A 24,253-nucleotide genomic window follows, 5' to 3' on the forward strand; every position below is an offset into this window, starting at 1 on the left:
AATCCCGCCCCTTGGCTTGTACCCAGTTTATTAAATATATGGGACTCGACCAACTGTTACGTACACGCGTCAGCTGGACAACAAAGCTGGAGGCAACGAAATGAGACTGGTGCTTGAACCTTAAGATTTTTTATTTTTTATATTTCAAAGTGTCTAAGTTCACTAGGTCTAACTGATTAATGCGATGTCCTTTCAGAAAGTGGGTCTGTCGTTAGGTCGTGCGTTGTGGAACAACGTTAATGCCGGTCGAACGGCTGCGAAGAGCTCCACACAATTTAATGAATTTTCCAACAAAAGTGATGAGGTAAAAAGCCCAACCGGGCAATGCACGAATAAAGGCTTCGGGGCTGTCACACAAACAACGAACCAGGGACCGTTGACCAGCAGCGCGCCTTCACTCCCCGAGAAACAACATGAAGTTGGTAAGAAGAGGCGATTTGATGGAACCTCTCGTGGACCTGCTGGGCGGCCGTACTCCCTTACCGCCGGGAAAGTGGACCAGAAAGCTCACCTGTGGGCTCGGTACAACGACACTAAACGACTTGTTCACGGTGAGTGAAGTCAGACCATGTTGCGCCAATGGTGCTGACTCCTGTCCTGACACGTAGTCCACAGGGAATCGTCTGTAGCTGCTGTTTCTTTCCAAGTTCGCATTGTGCTGAGTCAGCCGTTCTGGAGAGCACGCCAGCGTTCTGTAACAGCATGTTGTTGCTCAAAATAACGGCACCGTTCAGCGCTTCATGGTTTCGGATGTTATTATAACCCAAAACCGTTATTTGATGTTGCCACTGTGTACAATTAAACCATCGACTGCTGTGGTTGATTGCAAAAGGCCTACATAAAAAACCTTTTTTTTTATTGTATTATTTTTAATATGTTTTGGCTGATTTACCGTCGAGGATTGCAAGAAACAACGACTAAGTTGAAAGTTTAAAAAAGTAGTTGGAAACGAACAAATAAACAGATTATACACTCCGCTTTTCTAGAAACGTATAATGCTGCTGCATGAATTTAACCAAAACAAGGTTCTGCAACTTTAGTTTATTGTTGTAAGGGTGTGTGTGTGTGTGTGTGTGTGTGTGTGTGTGTGTGTGTGTGTGTGTGTGTGTGTGTGTGTGTGTGTGTGTGTGTGTGTGTGTGTGTGTGTGTGTGTGTGTATGGGTGTGGTCTGTGTGTCTGTGTTTGTGTGAGTTCTAAATCATTTTATTTCAATCGTATCAGAAGTCTTGCTCTAAAGTTGTTGTTTCTTCATCCACTCTGACTGGAAAAGAACTGATTCCCCCTGGAGCCTGTAGCATCCTCAACCCCTCCGCCATCTACGCCAACAACGAGGTCAGCCTGGAGGAGGTGGACATCTACGGCTTTGACTATGACTACACACTGGCCCTCTACTCTAACAACCTGGACACCATGATCTATGATACCGCCCGGGACTTTCTCATTGAGCACTTCAAGGTGTGTGTTGAAATAGAGAGTTTGATAGGCTTGGTAAAATAAGATGTGCTTTATTTATTCCAGAATATAAATTTGTAGTGATAATAATTTATAATAGAATAATAACGATTTGTAGTTTATTGTTGTTAGTATTATTTTTTACTTATGACTCTTCCGACATCTCAGTACCCGGAAGGTATCCACAAATACGACTATGTTCCGAACTTTGCAGCCAGAGGACTTCACTACGATATACAGAAGGTAAATATCGATGGACACACTTTTTGTGTGTGTAACCGATTTGCTTCCAGGCTGAAAGATGTTGACGATGTTTCATCAACCTCTCCTTACATGCCCAGGGTCTTCTGATGAAAATCGATGCATTCCATTACATTGAGCCTGGTACTGTGTATCGGTGAGTCAATATGTTCTAGCATTTTATAACGTTACATAAAATATATTTGGAGAAAATTAAATAGTTATTATTAAATAATTATTTTATTAAACCTAAACTTTCCAATGTGGCAATATGTCATATGGTCAACATGGTATTGTGCACAGCAAAAACGAATGACGCAAGTGATTGTGGACCCCAGGGGATCCTGGGAATGTAATCTTCTCTGTGCTTATTTTTGTCTGGGTCCTCAGGGGCCTGAAGCCAGTGCCAGATGAGGAGGTGGTGGGGCTGTATGGGGGAACTCACCACGTTCCTCTCAACCAGGACAGTGGCTTCTATGGCAAGGTGGGCTGGGGTTAGCTTTTTGTTTTACTACTGAATTAGCATATTGTATTGAATTATGATATGAGAGACTCACAGTTCAGAATGGAGTCTTTAATGAAATGATTTGATTGAATGAAAATGTGAAGTTAAAAATAACATGTGCGAGAAAAAAAAAAAAAGACTTGTCGATTGTGTTTTGAAAAGTATTTCTGAGTTTAAAAGTAATGAAATAAGTAAGGGATAATCACAGAGAGGCTGGTCACTAAACAGTTTGATATGCCCGGCTCGTGGACGGCTTGCCCTTCCACGAGCCGGGCATATCAAATTGTTTATTGCCCTGCATTGAGGTGATTATCCCGTTTATTCTACTTCTTGCTTTCCAACATAATAAAACAATTCAAATACTTTAATAATTATGCTTTTTCTTATTCGTATTGCATGATTATTAAATGTACACTCTGTTTGAGTTCATCTCCCTCAAAAAGTAGTCCCCTTTAATGACGATCGATCAGACATGCATGACTAATGATCAAACATATTGTCATTCCGTCGTCCTGGTCGCTCTTTAACCAGTCCTCAAATGTCTTCCCTACTCCTAATTCATTTAAATTGGCAATGAATTTGTCCATTTTTAAAACGCTGCAATGTTAGAACTACGGTGAATAACGTTAGCTCAGCTGTAGGAAATTAGTTTGTGTAGCAACCACGTAGTTGCTACATTGTATCTCGCTTGCGAAACTATGTATCGACTGACCCTCCGATTGATTTCAGACACATTTTAGAAACTTTTTTATGCAAGGTTTATTTTACTATGGACCTCATTTTTTAAATTATATCTTCCTTATCATATAATAATATTATTTTTACTGCGCAATTTCTTGTTCAGTTTTTTTGCTCAAAATTGTTGCAACGCAGTCATTCTGTAACCGAGACTTGGATGAGGATTACATGGTTCACTGTCCTTAGGCATAGCAGTTCTCTGGCTTTGGCATTACGTAATTCTTCCCGTTTAATTTCGTAATCCCAGTTGCCGCAATGTCAATGATTTGGAAGGCATGATGTGTAATAGTTTTTATGCAAGGTTAAAAGTAGAGTTTTGGTTTTGGTTCAAATAGTTACCAAGCTTCAAAGGGCCTCTTTCTTTGTATCCCATGTGAAAAACCTGGCCCTTCCAAATTATTTTCAACTAGTAGACGTATATTTGCAAATTTTCGATTAGGTTTGTATACTTCAAAACATCTCCATGGGTACTTGAGTATTAGGGTACATTTCCACAATATTTAACTTGAATAGGTTGAGTGAGTATATGGTTAAGAATATGGAAGGGAATCTGGGAAATTGGAAAAGTGTTTATTCTTTTGTTTTGTAAATATTGTGTAACAGGGGCCGAAGATGAAGCAGTTCATGGACGTCTTCTCCCTCCCAGAGATGACTCTCTTGGCCGTGGCCAATGATTACTTTATCTCCAACGACATTGAATATGATCCTGTTCACCTCTACAAAGACGTCTCGGTGAGCACCCTTGCAGTTGTGTTACTGCGTCCCAGCCCCCCCCCCCCCCCCCCCCCCCCCCTCTACCAGCTCATGCAGAGAGGCAGAACTGACCCACTTCCTGACTGTATTGCATAATTGGATGCTTAAACTTAAAGTACTCCTTTTATGAGGTTATTTATGTATTTTTATGTATATTTGTTTATAAAAGGGAATCTGTGAATAAAAAAAGTTTTGTTGTTCTTCTTCAGGAGGCTATAGGCATGGTCCACCTTAAAGGCTTCATGTATAAATGGATCACGCAAGATCTGGGTAAGGAAGCCGCCCTCATCAGGCCGTTGCCGAGACCACATACATTGTAGTTCGGGCTGTCCTTCCCTCTCGGTGGGACACTGTAGAATACTGCTTCTCTTCCATTTCTGCAGAGAAGTTCATCCTCAGTGGGGAACCGACCCGCGCTGTGCTGCAGCGACTGGTCAGCCAAGGGAAGAAGCTGTTTCTCATCACCAACAGCCCCTTCAGCTTCGTGTAAGGGAGACGCCTGCGATGAAGGAAACGATAACAGCCCAACAGGATAGAGTTGTTGACATAGTACCTGTGATATCTGTCCACTTGTTTGTGTTGTTTCCTCAGGGATAAAGGCATGGTTTACATGGTGGGGCAAAACTGGAGGGAATTCTTTGATGCCATAATTGTGCAGGCGGACAAACCCCATTTCTTCAATGACTGTTTTAAGTGAGTGAAATGCCCTCTTCTAGACAAGTGTTGGCGGAATGTATTTATTTTTGTGTAGTGACTCCTAACCGTGTCATCGCTAGTTAAGTTACTGACTGCCATGTTCAGACCTTTCAGACGCTTGGATAGCAACGGCGACCTTCAGTGGGACAAGATCAACAGCCTGGAAAAGGGACAGATTTACAAACAGGTGGGTGGGCTTTAACCTGTTTTATAAGACCCTACTGGGAGATCTTCTTTAACCTCCTTTCTAATATTATGTTATTAAAAATTTCCCTGTGTGTTCAGGGGAACCTGTTTGAATTCCTAAGACTGACTGGCTGGAGAGGATCCAAAGTTCTTTACTTTGGCGACCATCTTTACAGTGATTTGGCTGTAAGTAGCACCTTTTTCATCTGAATACAATCTGACTCTTTATATACATTATCAACACCTGTGGTCGTTGAGAATGTATTTTGTATGTATTTTGTAATTTGTCTGCATGTGCCCAACAACATTAAAGGACAACTTTCAGCCTGGAGCCTATTTTCTGAATCTGGGTCAAAGGGACTAATGCAGATAACGATTTTTTAAGTGGTCAGAAAATGTATCGATAAAACTGGCTGCAATGTAATCCTTTGGGGCAATAGCATCCGTAGATTTAAGCCCTCTAAAAGTGCTTGTTTTTGCCAGGCTCAGATATGTTATATCATTAAGGATCCCTAAAGAGAAATAAAACTTGCATGTTAACCTTTTCTCTTTTTCACTGTCTGTTTTTATGGAGTCTTACCGGGTCTTACTCGATGAGTCAGTTGAGTTGAATTGTTGCATGAGCAGAACGGTGGGAATATGAGTGAGAGTTGGCGAGAGTTGGTTGTGCTGGATTACGGGACGTCTAGTTAAGTGTTATCTAAACTATTCAGCTGATGGTGGGTTGAGACTGAAATGACAACAGGGAATCCTATTGTCCCAACATCCTGCTACAATGAGATAACAGAGAGAGACTTCTCCTTGAGCACGATTATTGGTTGGACTCCATAACAAACAGACCGTGATCAAGCGAATAGTTGACCAAGTTTTAGTTCTCTGTGGGGATTCTTTCCATAAAGATATAATATAATCGGAACCTAAACTTTCAAACGTGGTAATACGTATGATATGATCGTCAACATGGTAATCTTTGCCATTTTATCGGTTCCTGAAATAATACGCCAATATAGAAAAGAAAACAGGGTAAATTCCTATGTTTCGGCCATTCTCCCCAAAACACTGGGTGATTGTTCCACTCTGGTGGTGTTCCTTTCATTACAACTGAGTGCCTTTTCTGAGGCACCCAGACAGGACCAAGGGGGCCTAGCGGCAAGGTGTCTGGATGTGTGGAGCTCTGTCTGGGCATTTGACTGGGGCGTCCAAGAAAAAGTTGAGCTTTTTTGGACCCTCATAGTATAACGCCAGGGGGTGTGTATAGGGAAGCTCCGTCCGATCAACGGTTTATTTAATTTTTCCACGTCTGAGTGAGGTTTAGGCTTCCCGGACACCTTTAGTATAATGCTACGATATGTGGCGCATTTCATAAACAAGATCGCTGAAAATAACGTTCATACTGTCACGACCCCACTGGTATATATGGAAACCGGCTCTCTGTCTAGGCAGGAGTCGAGACACGTAAGTGGTAGCCAACCACAGCTGGCAGGAAACTGGCTTCCGGCCACGTGAGTAGTGACTCACCTGGGTTCCTGGCAAGCTCTGGTCCTTCTCCCTCTGGTAGGGGGATAGCCCAAGCGTTTGGGGTGAACGGTAGCTGTCTCGTTCAGTTATTGTTTTGACATATAACATAGACAAACAAAGACGACAAATGGGCGGTCACGTTCCCCGTAGGAATCCTTAATTCTGGTGTGGTCCTGGTATGTGGGTGAATAGGCCTTACAAAGTCTTATGATTTCGGAGTGTAACCATTGGGCACCATGCTGTCGATCCAGACACTATCTCGCTTCTGTGTCGCCATCTTGGATCCCTCAGGTGAACATAATCAAGGCCAATCAAGGAAGCCACTCCCACAGTTACCGTGACCACCAGTTACCCACCAGCCTAACATTACCCAACAGTAGGATCGTGACAATACCAACGATGGTACTAAGAAAGTATAACAAAGTTAGTGTGGGTTGAAACGGTGGGTGGTTCACTGGGTTCAGAGGGCATACATTGGTTAGGCCGGAATTTATTAAGACCCCCATTAATGACTATAGCGGTTTTATACTCTGACTGCCATATTTGTTTTTCTTTCATTTATATGATTCTTTGTTTTTGTGGGTTGGTGTTGATTTTCTTTGTGCAACTACAATGTTGAACAATGTGGAAATGTGATACAATAATTCATACATCATTTTGATCGGTGTGGGCAGGACCTGATGCTGCGACATGGTTGGCGCACGGGGGCCATTGTGCCCGAGCTGATCCATGAAACCAAAGTGGTGAACACCAAACAGTATGCCCTGGGTCTCACCTGGCTGCAGGCTCTGACAGGCCTATTGGAGCGCATGCAGGTAACAGGTGGCCACACGCTACACTGTTGACTAATGCTCTATAACATGGTTTTGAAGACTGTTGTACCGTACTATACCTGCTTTATTCATTTTGACCTCTTAGATACACCGGGACCCGGAGTCACAAAAGGTTTTACAGGAATGGATGAAAGAGAGGGAGGAGTTAAGGTTAGCGCATCTAAATTTTGTACTTGAATGAGGTTACTTAGGCCCAATCCCATTTCTACCCCTTACCCCTTACCCTTACCCCTTCAAAAAAAAGGGGGAGGGGTAAGGGGAAGGGGTAAGGGGTAGAAATGGGATTGGGCCTAAATCTCATTGTTCGGAGCAGAGGTTCTCCACCGGTCTAGCCTCAGGAACCATCATAAATGTCATTAGTCATTTGGTCACCGAAGATGAAACATTTATTATGATCAATATTTCCTTCATTTACTGTTAAAAACATTGAGCAAACAAAAATCTTCAACATTGATAAATGAGTTAATCAATATTTCCTTGATTTACTTTTAAAAACATTGAGCAAACCAAAATCTTCAACATTGATAAATTAGTTAATTCATGGAATTCTAGGATCAAGGTTTATCTTCGACCCGCTCAAAGGAAGTGGGTCGCAACCAACCGGTTAAGATCCACTGGTTTAGAGGAATACTGTATGTTAATCAACACCGCCGTCACTTAAATTGTTCAGATAAACGATCACATGGGCTAATCCTAATCTCTGTGTTGCAGGGCGGTCACCAAGAACCTGTTCAACCCACAGTTTGGCAGCATCTTCAGAACCTCCCACAACCCCACCTACTTCTCCAGGCGCCTGTGCCGATTCTCAGACGTCTACATGGCCTCCATCAGCTGTCTCCTCAACTATGACCTCTCGTACACCTTCTACCCCCGCCGTACCCCCCTGCAGCACGAGGCCCCCCTGTGGATGGACCAGCTCTGCACTGGCTGCATGAAGACCCCTTTCTTGGAGGAGATGGCTCTGATTCGCTGAGCAGTTTGTCTATGACTTTTAAAGACATGCACTCCTTCTATCCCCCTGGTTAATTACGCAATTATGCCAGACTTCTCGCTGTAGTCACTAGAGGGCACTGTAGACCTAGTATGAAGGGAGCCCCAAGCTGTTGGGAAAAAAGGGTTAGGGTTAGGCTTCTCTAATTTTAATTTAAAAGTGGTTCATCGTGCTTTAGCTATTTTTAATGCCTATAGTGAAATCGGTGAGAGGAAAATACGATGTTATTTGTTCGTGTAAGTCTTTTTTTTTAATAAATGTTTTTTCTTTTATGTTTGCCTATTTATTCTGAATATAATTATCCTAATAATTATTACAAATATTCTACTTAAAAGCATAACGTTTTGGTAACGGTGGTATTCAAATCCAGGATTGTCGGAAGGGATATAGAGGCCTATTTTCACGATACATTTCCTGAGATCGTTTTCAGTGGTCGTTGTTTGGTTGGCGCTGCATGCATTCAGCATCCCGCCTCTCCTCCCAACACCTGCTGCACCTCCTCCACACGCGGCAGACCCTCTCCCGAGGAAGTCAAGACAGCCTGAACTTCTCACGGTTCGTATGCATGTTTCCAACGTCAAAGACAAGTAGGTATATTTCAGATTGCCTTAAGACGTCCAGGTCTTGCGAAAACAAATAATGCCAATGTTGCCTATGTAATAATTTAAATTATAATAACACACACGTTCGGTTTTCGAAGTGTTGAAGCTTGATGTATTAAACCCAAGCAGCCAAACAGGTCTCGCGCCGTCTATTGTCTGTGTTAGTAGGCCTGCACGCGCTGTTTATCCTCGTCTGGTTCCCACTTTAACTTTGAAGAGGCTCTATTTTAAGGGTAGTTTAGTGGGACCCCGCTTTAGGCCACTCACTATCCATAGGCTACACTGCGGAACTCATCAAGATGTTGCATTCTGAATTACTTTTTTGAATTTGTTGATTCGAATGAGTTTCGAATTTTAGTATCATGCCTCTGGGAGTTTGTGATTTAACATGTCTTTACTCTTGGAATTGGATTTTGTCTGATATGCAGTACTATTATATGCAATTTGGTAGGCTACTGCTCTGAATTGGAGAATATCTAGGACGAGTTGTTCTGTGTCGTCCTCCCTAAACCACCAGCGGTGGCAGTTCATTCACTGTAGGCTACCAGTTAATTTCTACATTCCCTTTTTTGTCAACTCAAATTAATTTCCGATAGACCTTTTTATTATTAACAAATAGCATGCAGCACAGATGTACAATTGCCTCCTGTGGAGACACAGTAGGCAATTGTGTCTCCACATGTGTGCAAAATGTGCGGAGGTTCACAATTCACACTCGTTCACGGTTCTCTGCCTTCACGGAGCAAATCTCAAATGGATGTAAAGAATAACTGGAGGGGGTTAAACAAGTCAGAAGTTTGAAATTATATTTAATGACCCATCTTCACGAATAAGATTCATACAGACATAATGTGGAGTCACTCAACATTATGTGTGGATGAATCTTCGTTCATGGACAATTGAATCTTCATAAATTAATGAATCTTCGTTATCATCGTTACTCTTAGCTAGGGGCGTTTCTAGGTTTCTGAAATATCCGGGGCTTAGCCCAGAGGGATGTTTTTTGTATGTTTATTATAGCTTTAAATAGCTTCCTGACTACTGTGCTGCTTATCCCCAGACATCTAAAGTTCCATTCAAGTAAAATGAATACAAGTGAGACAGACCTTACATATGAATAAATAAATAAATAAATATATATATATATATCTTGCCAGTAGAACTATCTAGAACGACTAGGCTACTTTGAGGTGCCCCTGGAATCCCCATGTTTGTTTCTAGTGTAAAGCAAGCAAAAAATATGTAAGATTCGGGGCTAATTAAATAATATCTGGGGCTTTAGCCCCGAATGAAACAGCCTAGTGACGCCACTGCTCTCATCTTGAGTGAAATAACTCAAGATGTATATTTTTATTGTCCATATAATCGTCTATCTGATGATAGATGCGGCTCTTGATCTGTCGCCTATTAAGTTTTTATACAGCCATCATGACATTCGCCTTCATCCTCCATCCCATCCCTCCCTCCCTCCATCCTCTGACTGCATCACTCCATCATTATCCGCTCTATTTCTCCTCCTTTTCCCTCTGGTCGTTTGTTTTTGCTCCCACCTTTGTACCTAGCTGCTCATTCAATAATTTTTTTTTTCGTCCTCCTTTTTTTCTTGTGTGTGTGTTTGCGTGTGCGTGCACGTAGGTGTTGTTGGCACTGAAATGCTAGCGCAGCGTGCTTAGCTTAGACAGAGCAGGCTCTGGCAGACGCTCCCTGCCCACTGCCGTCTGTTCTGTTATTCATTTTAATTGGGCCCCCATTACTTTTTAAAGCAGAGCACTGCTACCATCTTTAAACAGAGGAGAAAGTGATAGTCCTTACACAGTTAGCGCCCTTTGTAATCCTTGATTTAAAATAGCTACAGAGAAGGAAGTGAAACCTTCATGAAGGAAATATAGTCCTTGTTTGATATTATCACGACGAGATCTGGCCCCTCCGTGTACCACTGAGACACTATGAGGTTAAGGAATGATGCTTCATGATTCCCCATTCTAAATTTAATGTATTATTATCATTATTATTATTATGAATGTGCTTGTTTTTTGTGTTTATTTTGTTTTTATTGCAAGAGGTTACATAAGTTGCCAGCTTCCTCTGGAAGTCTTGTCAGACTGAGCTGTGACCTTTGGGGAGCAGCAAGTAAGCCAGGCGTGTGTGTGTGTGTGTGTGTGTGTGTGTGTGTGTGTGTGTGTGTGTGTGTGTGTGTGTGTGTGTGTGTGTGTGTGTGTGTGTGTGTGTGTGTGTGTGTGTGTGTGTGTGTGTGTGTGTGTGGTAGACCCATTGTCGCAGTGGAGTTGCCATAAGGTGTAGGTGTTGATCCCACCCTGCTGGCAGTGGATGTTATTCACTTGAGAAGAATGCTGAACTACAACCCTCTCTGTTTCAGGTGTGAGAGAGATTGATTCGTCGGCGACTCAGGAGCGCGGACGGGGACCCGAGGCCTGGGCTGGCGTGCGGCGAGGCCCAGGTGAGCTGGAGCCGAGACGCTGGGGGATCAGCAACACTCCATCATTCATTCATGAGTCGGTCGGTCGGTCAGAAGTGCAGTCCTCACATATACTGTAATACACCAACTGCTTTTTGGAAGCAGTTTGTAGGAGGATGTGGAGGTTCATCCTCTTGAATCCATTCTGAAAGTTTTGGTAAGCGATAGGTTAAATAGCAACATTTTCTGCAGTATATTTTTGTTGGCGTTTTTTCTTGTATAAAGCAAACCCAACAAGTCATAAAAACAAGATGACAAACAAGATTATTTAGCTTCTGTTTTTTTCGTCAGATCAAACCAAAGTCTTAATTACAAAGTTTAAAAGGAGTCCTTTTCTGAAGTCCTCCCATACGTCTGTTCTATAGTCGTCGAGGAAAAAATAAAGCATTGACCTTTAGTCATGCCTATAACATCCATATTAACATAATAAGCAAAGCCTCTAAACCCCGGCCTGTCTCTTTCCACTAAAGCAGCACCAGATTTCACGTTGGATTATTTATGTGATGGTTTATGTAAGGCGAACCGCTGCGCCCGAGAGGCTCGTCCTCCTCTCATCATACATGTTGCTGCTGCTTGGCTGCACAGGCACACACATGCACACAAACGGACACACACACACACACATGCATGCACACACACACACACACACAGAAACACGGGCGCGATCGTGTACACAGACACAGACACACTTACACACGCACGCACACACACACGGACGCACGCACACATACACACACATAAACACGCACACTCTTTTTCTTTCTTATTCTTCGTTTTTTTGGGGCGTCAGTAGGGATGCCTACTACTGCCTTCCTTCTCTCTGGCTCTCCGTCGCGCACTACAGTCTGATGTGTAATATGGTAATGAAGCCATTCTAAATGATAGTTCCTGCCTGCGCTATGTGATATAAAAGCTTCTACTGTAATTAACGTGGTAAGCAGCTGGCCGGGGGACAGGATGACACAGTCAATGGTTGTTGGCATTAACAGCCACATTTGTCCATGGAGACGCACTGAGAACCTGCTGAGTCGAAGGGACGTTTATATTTAGTGCGGTTGGCACAATGTGGCCATGATTATAATAATTTATTTCCATTTGCCATTTTCCCCGGCTTAATTACCTTTCAAGCCCATGTTGTGTTTTCCTTTTATGCTCCCACGTGTGATACGTTAATTGCAGAGCTTTCCTCCAGTGCCTTGCGAAAGTCACGGCAATGCAAACAACATTTAAAAACAGATTTTTAAACTCTCATGTTCCCTCTCTCGCTCTCTCTCTCTCGTACTCTCGCTGTGTGTGTGTGTGTGTGTGTGTGTGTGTGTGTGTGTGTGTGTGTGTGTGTGTGTGTGTGTGTGTGTGTGTGTGTGTGTGTGTGTGTGTGTGTGTGTGTGTGTGTGTGTGTGTGTCTCTCTTTCTCTTGCTCTCTCGGGGCTAGACCATAGCCAGTATCTTGTTCAAGAGACAGAGTGTCATGTATTTTTTATGGTATTTAAATGAGTCACTGTCCTTTGTTATGGGCGCTATACATGTTTATCGGGTGTATTTCCATAGTCACATTTTTGTGTGAGTAGTTTGCCCATTCATACCTGCTGCTGCACGACACAGGTTGAACCAATGAGCATAAGGTTACCATAGCCGGCACGCTATAGGCTAGCACGGACAGCCTTTGATGTCCACCTCATTCAGATTAAGATAAACATATTTTTATCTAAAGGGAGATCCAAAGGCCTCACATAGAATCTCCTCATTCAAAAAGCTCTTACTGGCTGTTTCATCCTTTCACGTCTGACACTTTCAGCATTTAGTGAACTACCGAGGAACATTGTGAGATACGACTAGATCCTGTGGAAATGAACCGGGGCCAGGGATGTATGTTATATTGCAGCTATATGTTGCTGAAAACTTTGCCAACAGTACACCTAAGCTTGCTCCAGTTGTAGGAATATATCCATTTGGAATAATATCGTACCAAATAATATCAGTATGGTGCCTGCAAACTGTGAGCAAAGTGTCTTTGCTGCTACCGATTGTATGCAGAGTTATGCAAGTGATTAATAGCTGTGGTATAAACAGAAAGAGAGGGAGAGATTGGTTTTGTTTATTCGCACTTTTCAAAGTTTTTTTATTGATGGTTGTTGCAAGTCTTCCTCTAGAGACTCGGTAATAAGACAGCTATTAGGAAACGTTTTAAATTAAACACCACATAATCTTTTTATTTTTTAAGTGGAAGGATAAATAGAATTGAAATGTGCTTAAAGGATGCCTTAAGGACACATAAAAACGCCAGCTTCTATCATGTTGATATGTTCCCGTCCTTCCTGTGAGCTCACTGGCTGCGCCGCCAGAGACCATCAATGACAAAAAAGTACTTTAAAGGCATTAAAAATAGACTCTGAGCAAGCCGACGGTGCATTAAAACATTTCTGTGAGGGCTTGATAAACCGTATGAAACTGCAGGATGCCACTAAGGTCTCTCATTTTTATAATGTACCCAATTATTCTACAGAATTAGTTGCCATAATTTCAACCTCTTCAGTGAGTAAGAATACATAAATGTGCATATTTGTGTCTCTGAACGAAAAGGTTATAGTACGTTATACTATGTACACTAGTTCTATGTGTTGTCTGACTGAAACCTGCACTGTGCTTTCTCCTTCAGGAGGAGTTTTATTTATTTACATATATATAATAAAACCCATTCAATCAAAAGGTGTTGTTTCCCAGTCGGTGGGCTCTCTAGAGAACCAGGCTGGACAATCCCAATGCAAACTGCATCTGACAGAGTGGCCAAGGGAGAGGGAGTGATGAGACAGGTACAGCCTCCACGGTTCAACGCGGTGGATGTGTTCCGTAGAACGTCATAATTTCAGTGAATTTTAAACAGTGCTTGTTTTAAACAGTGCTTGTTTTAAACAGTGCTTGAGAACTGGCTGATTTCAGAACTCACTTATCCCACCTTGGATAATAGATTTGTTCTCTTAGTTGATAAAAAAAGAGTATAAAGATTTAAATCTAATTCTCTTTAATCCACTTATTCTGATCTATGTTTTGAAGCACTTGGCCCTTGACTTGACATGTCCTCTTCGGCTTTGACTTGACATGCCTTGCAGTGGCCTAGTACAGCTGTACCCGTCTCTTTCAGTCCAGAAGAGAGTCTTGAACGATAAAGAAGAGATGCTAAGATGAATTCTGCAGTTCTTCCTGCTTGCATGTCATGGCCTCGTAGCTCACTCCACAATACACCAGTGGTGAGTGGACAATCATCTGAATAAATCATCTATGTAATGCCTCACTATGTCGCAACAATCCTCGGGGGAAGACGCTAAACCTTATATGTTTCCTTGACCTTGAGGGACGAAATTATGTATGACATAGTCCATGTATTACAGAAAAATGTAGCTGATATGTAATTATACCAGGAGAGGGCGCTATTCTCCCCCTGTTTCCTAACGGTTTCGCTCAAAAATGATAAGTGGTGGTTCTAGACCATTTCACCTAAGGGGCTTCTTAGCCTATATGCAATGGTCTAGAACGGTCAGGGGTTCCAGGTCAGTTGTATGTGAAGGGCCATAAGACTACCGTTAAGTACTTTTGATTGGCATTGGTTCATGGCTGGAGCTTTTTAGAACTAGTGTATTTTAGTCATCAGAGAGATGCATTGTTTATCCATGTTTATCAATCAGTTTTAACAGATTTTAATAAAGTAGGCTATAGCTTGCCACCGCAGGCTAACCCTTAAGCAAATTCAGTGCAAGTATTGACTTGACTCTTTTTTTATTTTCATATCGATTGTAACTATATTGAACTATGATAAAATATTTTTAATTGTCAAAGAACATTGATGTCTAGAATTCCACATTTAGCTGATGGGACAGAACACTTTCTTAAGGGGGCACAGGCTCCTCCTCAGAACAGCCTATTGATCAATAACCGTACAGAGTCATACACATTAGTTATAGTTTCACTGACCTTTATGGTTTAAACTTATGCGCTATAACCGACCATCTTGCGAGGCTAAATCATCATAATGGCCAGTGCAGTAATCCCTTTGTGGAATCCCCCGACTTAGATAGGGGAGCACTTGAGAATCAGTCAATGGTAATGCAGAATCACAATACAACCCAGGCACTTTGCCATGTGCTACTCCTGTGCCCGTGCAGATGGACTTGGACTACAGTTGGCCGTAGTCCGTCTTTGCCATGGATTTTCTCTCTATTGATCGCTGAGTCCTTTCAGTTTCGGCGGGCCATCTATCCTGAATCAGCAGAGGACACAGCAGATAAAAAAAGGCAACAGGAATCTATTAAAAATGAAATGGATCTTTCTGTGAAACGAATCGATGCCAGGGGCAATGTGTCCTATTCTAACCCTAGCCACGGAGAACCCCCTTACAGCAATGTGTCCTACTCTGCCCCTGGCCACGGAGAACCCCTGTACGTCGCTGGAGATGGAGGTGTCGAGCAGAAACTTGTGTAATTAATTGATAAGTCATCTGTGTTGTCTGAAACGAGTCCATCCATTATGGGGGCTTCAGAGGGGTTAAAGGTCCCATGACACGCCACCAGGTGTGAGTGTGATGAGCGTTAAGGTGCGTTCACACCAAAAGACACATTTGTCGCCCGTTCGCGTTGTCGCCCAAGTTTTGTCGTGTGACAAATCATAAACTCGCTGTGCAAGTTTTGTCAGGCGAATTTGCTGCGGTTCACCCCGGACTGCACTGCAGGGAACAGTTGGCAGGTTGAACGCTGATTGGCTGTTACGTTACACATGTCACTCAGTGGCCACGCTGTTGAACGCTGATTGGCTGTCGAAATATTTCAACTCGAGCAAATTTGTCGCGCTACAAACCTCGTGAACGCGCTTGCCTGTGCAGGATGAAAGTGTGGCGCGACAAATCAAAACTTGTCGCTGGTTTTCTCTAGCGAATTATTCGCCTGATTTGCGTCGCTACGTTCACTTTGTATGGGATCGTGTTGCCCCTTCGCGTTTGGTGTGAACGCACCTTTACAAGCCGTTTTGAAAATCTGCCCTTTACGACATCACAAGTGGGCGTGTCCACCTAGATGTATGCTGGATAGATCAGTCTACCAGCCTACCCAATGGACTGTAGCAAACGTTGCTCATCTACTCGGCACATATCTAGGTGATATCACTTGTGATGTCATAAGGGGCAGATTTTCAAAACGGCTTGTAAGGCTAATCACACTCACACCTAAGTAGCCTACCGTCGTTGTGTAAGATCGTTATAATGAATGATGTTCTATATGAAATGCGCCACCTCCAAATGTTTCATAATTTGAATTATGCAAGAGTTTGAGTTATGCAAGCAAAACCCCTCTTGGACACGAATGTCCATCAACTGCTGTCAGACGGAGCTTCACACACCGTGACCTTATGCCACAAGTTTCCGGTACACAAACATCAAAATATAGAGCTTCCTGGAATGACCTCCACACGTTCGCACATCACACCGTGGTGTAACCCCCCCACCATCCTACACATGTTCTTTCTTTGGCTTTTTGCGTCACTTGCAAAGTTCCAGATCACTGTCTCGGAGCGAGTACAAAGCCTTATAGCCTCTAGTGAGGTTTGTACTATTAGTGTCAGGGAAGCTTGACCCTCTCTAGGAATCTAGGAAGAGTATGATAAAAGGAACTTCAACATCAGAAGAACGCTACCTGCTTTCGGAGCCTGGCAATCGTATTTTACAACTGTTTTTTCTAACATGAGTAAAACATTACGGTATTATTTCAGTTACAGTGATAAAATGGCATAGATTAGGCCTACTTGGTGGTAGATGATGATAAGAAATATTGCCAAGTTTAAAACCAAAAAAACAATCTTGGGTTCGCTGCCCTTTTCAAGGATAATCAAATGAGTCATGTTCAATTACTTAAGGCGGCCAATGTCAAAAACAGAAATATCACTTTGTCTAAAGTCTGGTCGATAAGACAGAACAAGTGAATCACATCGGCTTTAATATCCTGGCCTTTTAACACAGGGGTCTATGAAAGGCCTCAGTGTGTGTGCATGGCTGACTGCTGAGGCTCTCTGGGGCCACAGAGTGGAGAACTTCACACCTTCTCATAAGTCACTCAACAATGCTCACCACAAACTTGACATTTGCCCGGCTTCCGTGCATTTTTTCCTTTAATCTGTGTCAGTGTTCGTTTCACGTGACATTTCCGCCTAAGCGCGTTGGCAGAGGATGTTTCCTGTGTTACGAAGCGAGCGTCATTGTCCTGAGTGTCATGTGGGTCATTGTTCATGCCGTTCTGGGCTTATGTAAGCATGCAGACCCTGGTGCTTTAAATGGTGATGTCTCCTGTTATTAAATCAGTTCTACGCGATCCAAGACAGGCCCGTGGGCTGACCCCTCACTCGGCCTGGCCACTCAGATGTTAAAGAGTAACACCAGCGTAGATAAGGCTCCACTTACTTCCGCGTCTTCAAAGCACAATTCGTCCTTTGAATAGTCACTCCGTTCAGATGTTTGCTCGGGGCCCCGCCTCCTCGAGGGATTGCCTTCTCCAAACAGGAGGGTGCGTCTGCAGTTCCTGATTAACCCGGCGTATGGAAAATATTTAGAATGTATACAGCAGCCATAGGCAGAGCATTCATGGAGGTACAGTGTCAATGTTTTTGGAATGATGAGGCATTTTCTTTTAAGGGCCGCTCGCCAGTGGGGCCCGGCCAACTGCTCATTTCACAGAGAGGAAGTTTTAGTGCCAGAACTCAGGAGGAGGTTAAACACGGACTGTTCTTTTAGAAGACAGTTGGCAGCTCGGAGACTAGACTAGGAATAATTATAACCGGCCGATAAAATACCGTGGTATTCTTTGCTGCATTGATTACTTGGCTAAACTGTTTGCTGTGACGCAGGAGACATCTGCCGTTTCACATGTATTAGTTATTATTTAATTATTCTGTTTTCCACTCATGTTCATCCAACCCTATCCAGACGGGTCCAGACAGTTTAGGATATTGAGTTATGTGAAGAAAAGAAAGCAACAACCACCTGAAAACACCAGGGGCAACCGTCCTGTTCCTTCAAAGCAGAACTGTGAAACTTGTTTACCATTTCAATCAGGAGAGACTTAAAATGAACCACAACACTTATTGACAGCACATTTGGAGGTCAGCCACCATCAAATTATTCTTAATGGGCACCAGGGATCCATGAAGTATGCTGGGAGATGAATTCCCCACTGATTGTGTCCAGACGCTGGCGCTGGTGTGACTGGAGGGAGTTCCTCGGCCCTGGAGAACACCATCTCTCCCTCCGCAGACAGATGGGGCTTTGACCCGGGGGGTAAAGGGGATGGAGGAGGGCTGTGACGAGTCTCAATGAAAACAGCAGATAAGGGCATGAATGAGAGATGATACACACACTGTACGTTGGCGCGCAGTTGTACTGTAGTGGAGGGGCCTGGGGTGACAGTGTGGGAATACAGAACCCAACATGGTGCGATGAGAATGGAAAGGAAATGTCTTCTTCCTCTTCTCGGCCTCCTCTCTTTACTCAGTGAACGGCGGCCCACTTAATTATAATGTTCTCAGAAACCGCCGCGCATCATTTAGACCTTTAGACTTCACAATAGACAATGAACATGCTGCGTTTGATCACGATGGGAAATTAGGAGAAAGGGGGGGTCATGTACTGTGTATAATTCTGATTGAATAATGGTGTAAAATGATGACCGGTTTGCATATAACTAAATATTCCCGTCTATGTACTTATATGTATGTACTCTGGGCAAAATGAATGGACAAATTGAAGGGCAAAAAAATATATAAGGCCTCAAGCTATTGTTGCTGGGGATTTCATTATCAGCACTTTATTTGGAAGATCATTTTTCCGCTGAACTACAGTTTTGTTCAGTGTTCCAGTATCAGCAGGGTCTGGAGGCTGAGCAGTCTGAGGAGATGTCTCATAGAGATATCGCTACTGTCCTCTCTCATCTCCAGACTTCCTGCTGGTAAAGCCTTAGTCACCCCACACCAATAGGGCCCACTACACAATACAAAAAAAAATAATAATATGAATCAATGACATCAGGGCCTAACACATAGATATCCTATTACCCAAACCAGATACTGCTTTCCCCTGTGTCTACACAACCAGAGAAGAGGGTTAATAGCTGAGAGTGAATGTTTTTATCTGCACTGGTCAGTCCCCCACAGACCCACTGAAGCAGGGTGTTTCACTGCTCTTTCAGTCGATGGCATTGTAAAGGGGGCTCTGGCTGAACCAAACACGCCACTGCTGTTGCTCACATCAACCTGATGTCACCGAGACCGTTGTGACCCTGGTCTCAAGGTAGACCTGCTGGAGAGGGGGGGGGGGGGGGGCTCAGAGTAGCTCTGCCCCGGAGATATTTTTTGTTGAGAGAGAAATGACAGATGTATGAGGCCTGTGTTGTGTTATTGGTTTTGGCTGGATATATTTTGGCAAACAATTAGAATATATTAGTCATTTTGGAATAACTAATGATTGAGTTGAGCGGAAGTTAAAAATGACATTGTTACAAATAGATTCAGCCAACACAATGTAGAACTGATTGATTGTTAATAATAATAGTGATAATAATAATAATGTTATAATAATAATACATTTGATTTATAATGGGCCTCTCATCAGGACCCAAGTTGCAGTACATGTAGGAATGTGCTTATATTCATCAGGTCATTATCCTACCCTTTAATTTTGGGGTACTTGTCCAGTTATTCAAGTGTTTGGTTGTTAAAATGACACAATTGGACCTTCGGGCAACCATATTAAATCGGTGATGTTTTTTTTCCTAGATGATGGAATAAAATAAAATACAGATAGAATAGTAGCCCAGTTTGAACAACAATTCATAGTTTACTTACTACTATGACCATGCTACTGCCCAACCCCCATTAGCCTGTTCCATATCCATGCAAAGCATTGAAAATGCTATGTCCATGACAGCCAGTCTGCATGCAGTCCTTTATTCAATACGATCTAGCAGGTTGTATGCCAGAACAACATTACACTGAACAAATAGACTAATCTCCCAAACTGACTTGCTTGATATGTATGGTATTTACCTGCCATCCATAATAACCAACAACCTGAGCTACAAGGCACGCAATTATCTCTATTGTGGCCCTGTGGTGCAGGCCTGTAGGGTGTGTGTAGCACAGAAATGACACAATGGGTAAACGCTTTAGAAATAGATGTGTTTGAAGAACGCCATAATTCAACACAGATTGAAATGATGGAGATACACTCTAATAATTAATCTCTAAACCCACTGAAAATGTGTTATTAGGTCACCATGCTTTGCCTCCAGAAGCGGAATATTAAGACGTACGTCGCCATGTGAACCAGCAGTGAATGTACACATGTAGCAAAGAACCAATCAGGCCTGTAGCGTGGCTATCTGATTTGTGTGAAGAAGGGTTTGGTGTCTGTAACTTGTTTGACCAGCTGTCTCCTGGCAAGATACTACAGTGAGAGAATGAGAGACAGAGAATGCAGAGAGAAAGAGATAAACTTCTACTTCTACGGTTGCACTACAACCAATACTTTTACCTTTCAAACTCTATCCTAAAAGGTGTTCGCTACCAATTGTTTTGACCAAATCACCAATGATGGTATTTCTTAGCATACTCTTGGTTTGTCCTTACACTGCTGGTGACTCTACCACATAGCTAAACACTGAAGTTGAGATAAACATCCCAGCATATTGAAGGCTGTGTTCTCTGTTGCTGTGGAGTCAGAGCAGAGCAGAGCAGAGCAGAGCAGAGCAGAGCAGAGCAGAGCAGAGAGAGAGAGAGAGAGAGAGAGAGAGAGAGAGAGAGAGATGGTGTATTTCTGATGAGCCCAGGACTTTAGTCCCTGAAAGACTGGTTATGGTCAGCCGGCTTCAGCCTCCCTCCCTCCCTCCCTCCCTCCCTCCCTCCCTCCCTCCCTCCCTCCCTCCTCTGTTTGTAAAGGAGGCGTGTAAACCGGGGATGGGGGAGGGCCCTGGGAGCTGCCTGTCTCAAGAAAGACAAGGCTCACACACAGAAAAAAAACAACCTGACACACTAGCACACCCACATTGAAATCCGAAACACACACACACACGGTCGCACAGACACATGTGCTCACTCAGCGTAAGTGACACAAGCGCTGGCTCCACTCAGCGCTGGGCAGACGGAGCGTGTGGGCCGCTGCTCCTCCCTGGTAGCCGGCATGCCGCAGAGGAAAAGGAGCTTCACGTTTGGGGCTTATGGAGGGTAGGAGCGATCACTGTTCATCTATAGTATGGTCACATACCTGTTTGTGTGTCTGTGGGTCTCTCTCTGTGTGTGTGTGTGTGTGTGTGTGTGTGTGTGTGTGTGTGTGTGTGTGTGTGTGTGTGTGTGTGTGTGTGTGTGTGTGTGTGTGTGTGTGTGTGTGTGTGTGTGTCTCTCTCTCTAAATGCACTGTCATGTCCCTGGAATAATGGTCAGTAGTTGCATTATCATTGTTGTTTTTGTTGTTGTATCCCATGTATTCATCTCTAGCCTCAGCAGGTATCATGGAGTCTGGAACGGCTAAGCTTTAGTGTCCAAGGTGCAGAAAGTAAACTGGGCTGTGGAAGAAAATTTGTATTCATGGCAGATCGTTGTGAATTATAAATAACATGGTTATAAAATGAACATAAATCCAGTTTAGTGGCATGCAGCTACTGCTGAGGGATGAGAGATGTCAGTGATGGACATAAAGATAATCAACACTGATATTGATAGATGGCACAGCACATCTCTTGTAGACACACACACACACACACACACACACACACACACACACACACACACACACACACACACACACACACACACACACACACACACACACACACACACACACACACACATATACAGTCACATACAAACACACACACACACAGCAACGTACACACACACGCACACACACACATAAACACACATATAAAGTCACATGCAAACACGCACTCACACACACACACATACATCCACATGTAAAAACACATAGGCACACAATCATACATAGAAATACGTACGCACCATTCAGTCATACATACAAACAGACACACAAACGCTTACTCAAACAAACTCAGAACTCAATCGTGGTGGTTTGCTCTACATCCTGTCAAGCATGATTTGATTTTGGTTGGTTTGTTTACATTGGGTCACTTCATTCTGTGTTTCAGAGTATGCTCACACACACACACACACACACACACATACACACACACACACACACACACATACACACACACACTTATGTTTACACATAGGATGTGAATGTGTGCAGTCATTATTGCGATTGACTTCTTGATTATGCGGGGTTATTCACATGACTTGCAGTGTGTGTTATTGATATAATGTATTTACAGAATAAGTATATACAGAAGGCCCTGTTGTGCTGTGCTATGTCACTGTGTTCATGAACATGGCTGGCTCAGAGGAGGTCATCGGTGTATGAACTGTGTGTCCCGTGCTGTGTGAATGAATCCCCAGTAGACAGTGTACAGTGTACAGGCCCGGCCAAACGGTTCCAACGGAGCTACAGGTGCCCTGGGCTTGAACCCTGAGCACATGCACTTCATGGGCTCTTGAAATGAATTTGTGTATGTTTGTGTGTGTGTGCACTCGGTCTGTGCACATGCCTGAATGGGTGCGTGTGTGGGTTTGTGTGTGTGTGTGTGTGTGTGTGTGTGCGCGTGTGTGTACATGCCTGAGTAGGTGTGGTTGTACGTGTGTTTGTGAGTGTGCGTGTGTGCCTAGGTCCATGTGCCTGCTATCAAGATTTAAGGTTTGATTCACCCATCTAGATGAGCTGATAAATGAAACAGTAGGAACCAGTCCTTCTGTTTACTTCTACACAGGTGGCTGTTGTCTCGTTGAACTCAGACTGTATGAAAAATATGCACGTAGTGTGACGTCACCCATTGGTTTGACAATGGAAACGATCAATATTTGGCACACTGACGGCGGGATTTGAATGGCTGCCTCGCAGTAGACTGTGGCCAAACTAATTAATAATCTTTATATTAACAGTCAAACGGGACCTCCAAAAAAATATTTTGGGATGAACAGGCCGCTGAGATCCTAACGTAACGGAGAGAAAATGTAATCAAGTGTGTCCCACTGACGGTGGCGGGCCCCCTGTAGTCGGTTAGAGGAACTACACGTTGGGTTCGACCTCCAGGGCTTCACACAAATGAGTCATGGCTGCCGCTTGGTTGGCCCTGGCACACCCCATCCCCCCCCCCCCCCCCCCCCCCCCGGGTCTGAAAAAATATATAAATAAAATCCTGAACGGAAACGGCCTAAAGAAAGCTGAAATATATGCACTATTAGTTGGACCTAGCCTTGACTTATTATTCTTATTCAAAGTGTTACATTTTGACACTATGAATGAATATTGCACTTAAAATAGCCCCCCCCGACCGTTGACAATCAAGCGCCGTAAATGTGTCCGTTTGCGTTTGCCCTGAGCTCATTTTTTCGCAGCGTTTTAACTAGGGATGGGCATTTGAAGAAATTTCCTTGATCGAGCATCGCTAGAGTTATCGATCAATTATCGATTAATCATTAACTTTTTTCTAGGCTATATTGAAATTCCCGTTGGTAGAAAATGCAGCATGTTTTTATCAATGAAATCTTTATTCCAACAATAATGTATGGGGCAACATTAATACAATACAGTTAACTTGAAGACCTACAACTGTTTAACAGTTTAAAATAATAAATACAGGCATTATAGGTTATAGGCCTATGCGGCCTATAACCTAAAGCGGCCTGTAAAGTCCGAACAATGCGCCTACAAGCGCTCTTAAAGGTTTGGAAACGATTCAACAAGACTAAATCTGTAGCCTATTCCAATTACAATAAGTAGCCAACTTATCGGACAACAATAATCAAACAAAGGCAGTAGGCTAAAAGTGGGCATTAAACGGTATAACTGTTTTGAAAAAACGGGGGAAAAAAGGCCGACATATAATGCCTATAGGCTGCAGCCGGCGCGCGGAAAAGGCTCGCAACAAAAAGATGAGCCACCCATTTACAAACAATTGCATGAACTAGTCTATCTAAAAGCAATACCTTATTGGAACATATATAAGGCTGAACTTGTTGCTAAAATATCACAGTTTTGGCTAAATGTAACGACTCCAAGAGGCACCAAGCCGAAAGAAAAGCGGAGCGAGAGACAACACATTAAGAAAAAAAAGAGCGACTCACATACGGTGGTGACTGTCCCTACTGTCCATAGCATAACTCCAG

The 24,253-nt window shown here is 43.2% G+C and overlaps 2 protein-coding genes across 9 annotated transcripts in view; both read left to right on the forward strand.

Annotated features, from left to right (window-relative positions):
• The first annotated feature begins 43 nt into the window (after positions 1-43).
• Positions 44-8,028, forward strand: nt5dc2 (5'-nucleotidase domain containing 2). Its single transcript, XM_030357885.1, has 14 exons — positions 44-551; positions 1,271-1,455; positions 1,621-1,695; positions 1,794-1,849; positions 2,083-2,176; positions 3,539-3,667; positions 3,898-3,958; positions 4,072-4,174; positions 4,280-4,381; positions 4,490-4,571; positions 4,670-4,756; positions 6,763-6,903; positions 7,007-7,071; positions 7,633-8,028. Exons 1-14 carry the CDS (start codon positions 185-187, stop codon positions 7,892-7,894), a joined length of 1,809 nt encoding a protein of 602 aa, XP_030213745.1. The 5' UTR covers positions 44-184; the 3' UTR covers positions 7,895-8,028.
• A 380-nt stretch (positions 8,029-8,408) lies between these two features.
• rap1gapa (RAP1 GTPase activating protein a) overlaps positions 8,409-24,253 on the forward strand; it is a 55,042-nt gene continuing 39,197 nt past the window's right edge. For 4 of the 8 annotated variants that reach the window (XM_030358943.1, XM_030358980.1, XM_030359030.1 and 1 more), the window contains exon 1: positions 21,039-21,238. In XM_030358943.1, coding sequence (XP_030214803.1) covers positions 21,195-21,238 — 44 coding nt within the window. In that variant the 5' untranslated portion in view covers positions 21,039-21,194. Of the gene's footprint in view, positions 8,500-10,891; positions 10,973-21,037; positions 21,239-24,253 lie in introns of those variants that run through there. The other 4 variants (XM_030359004.1, XM_030359040.1, XM_030358988.1 and 1 more) reach the window with 3 other exon arrangements.

This window comes from Gadus morhua, chromosome 1, assembly GCF_902167405.1.
Source record: "Gadus morhua chromosome 1, gadMor3.0, whole genome shotgun sequence".
Lineage (NCBI taxonomy): Eukaryota > Metazoa > Chordata > Actinopteri > Gadiformes > Gadidae > Gadus > Gadus morhua.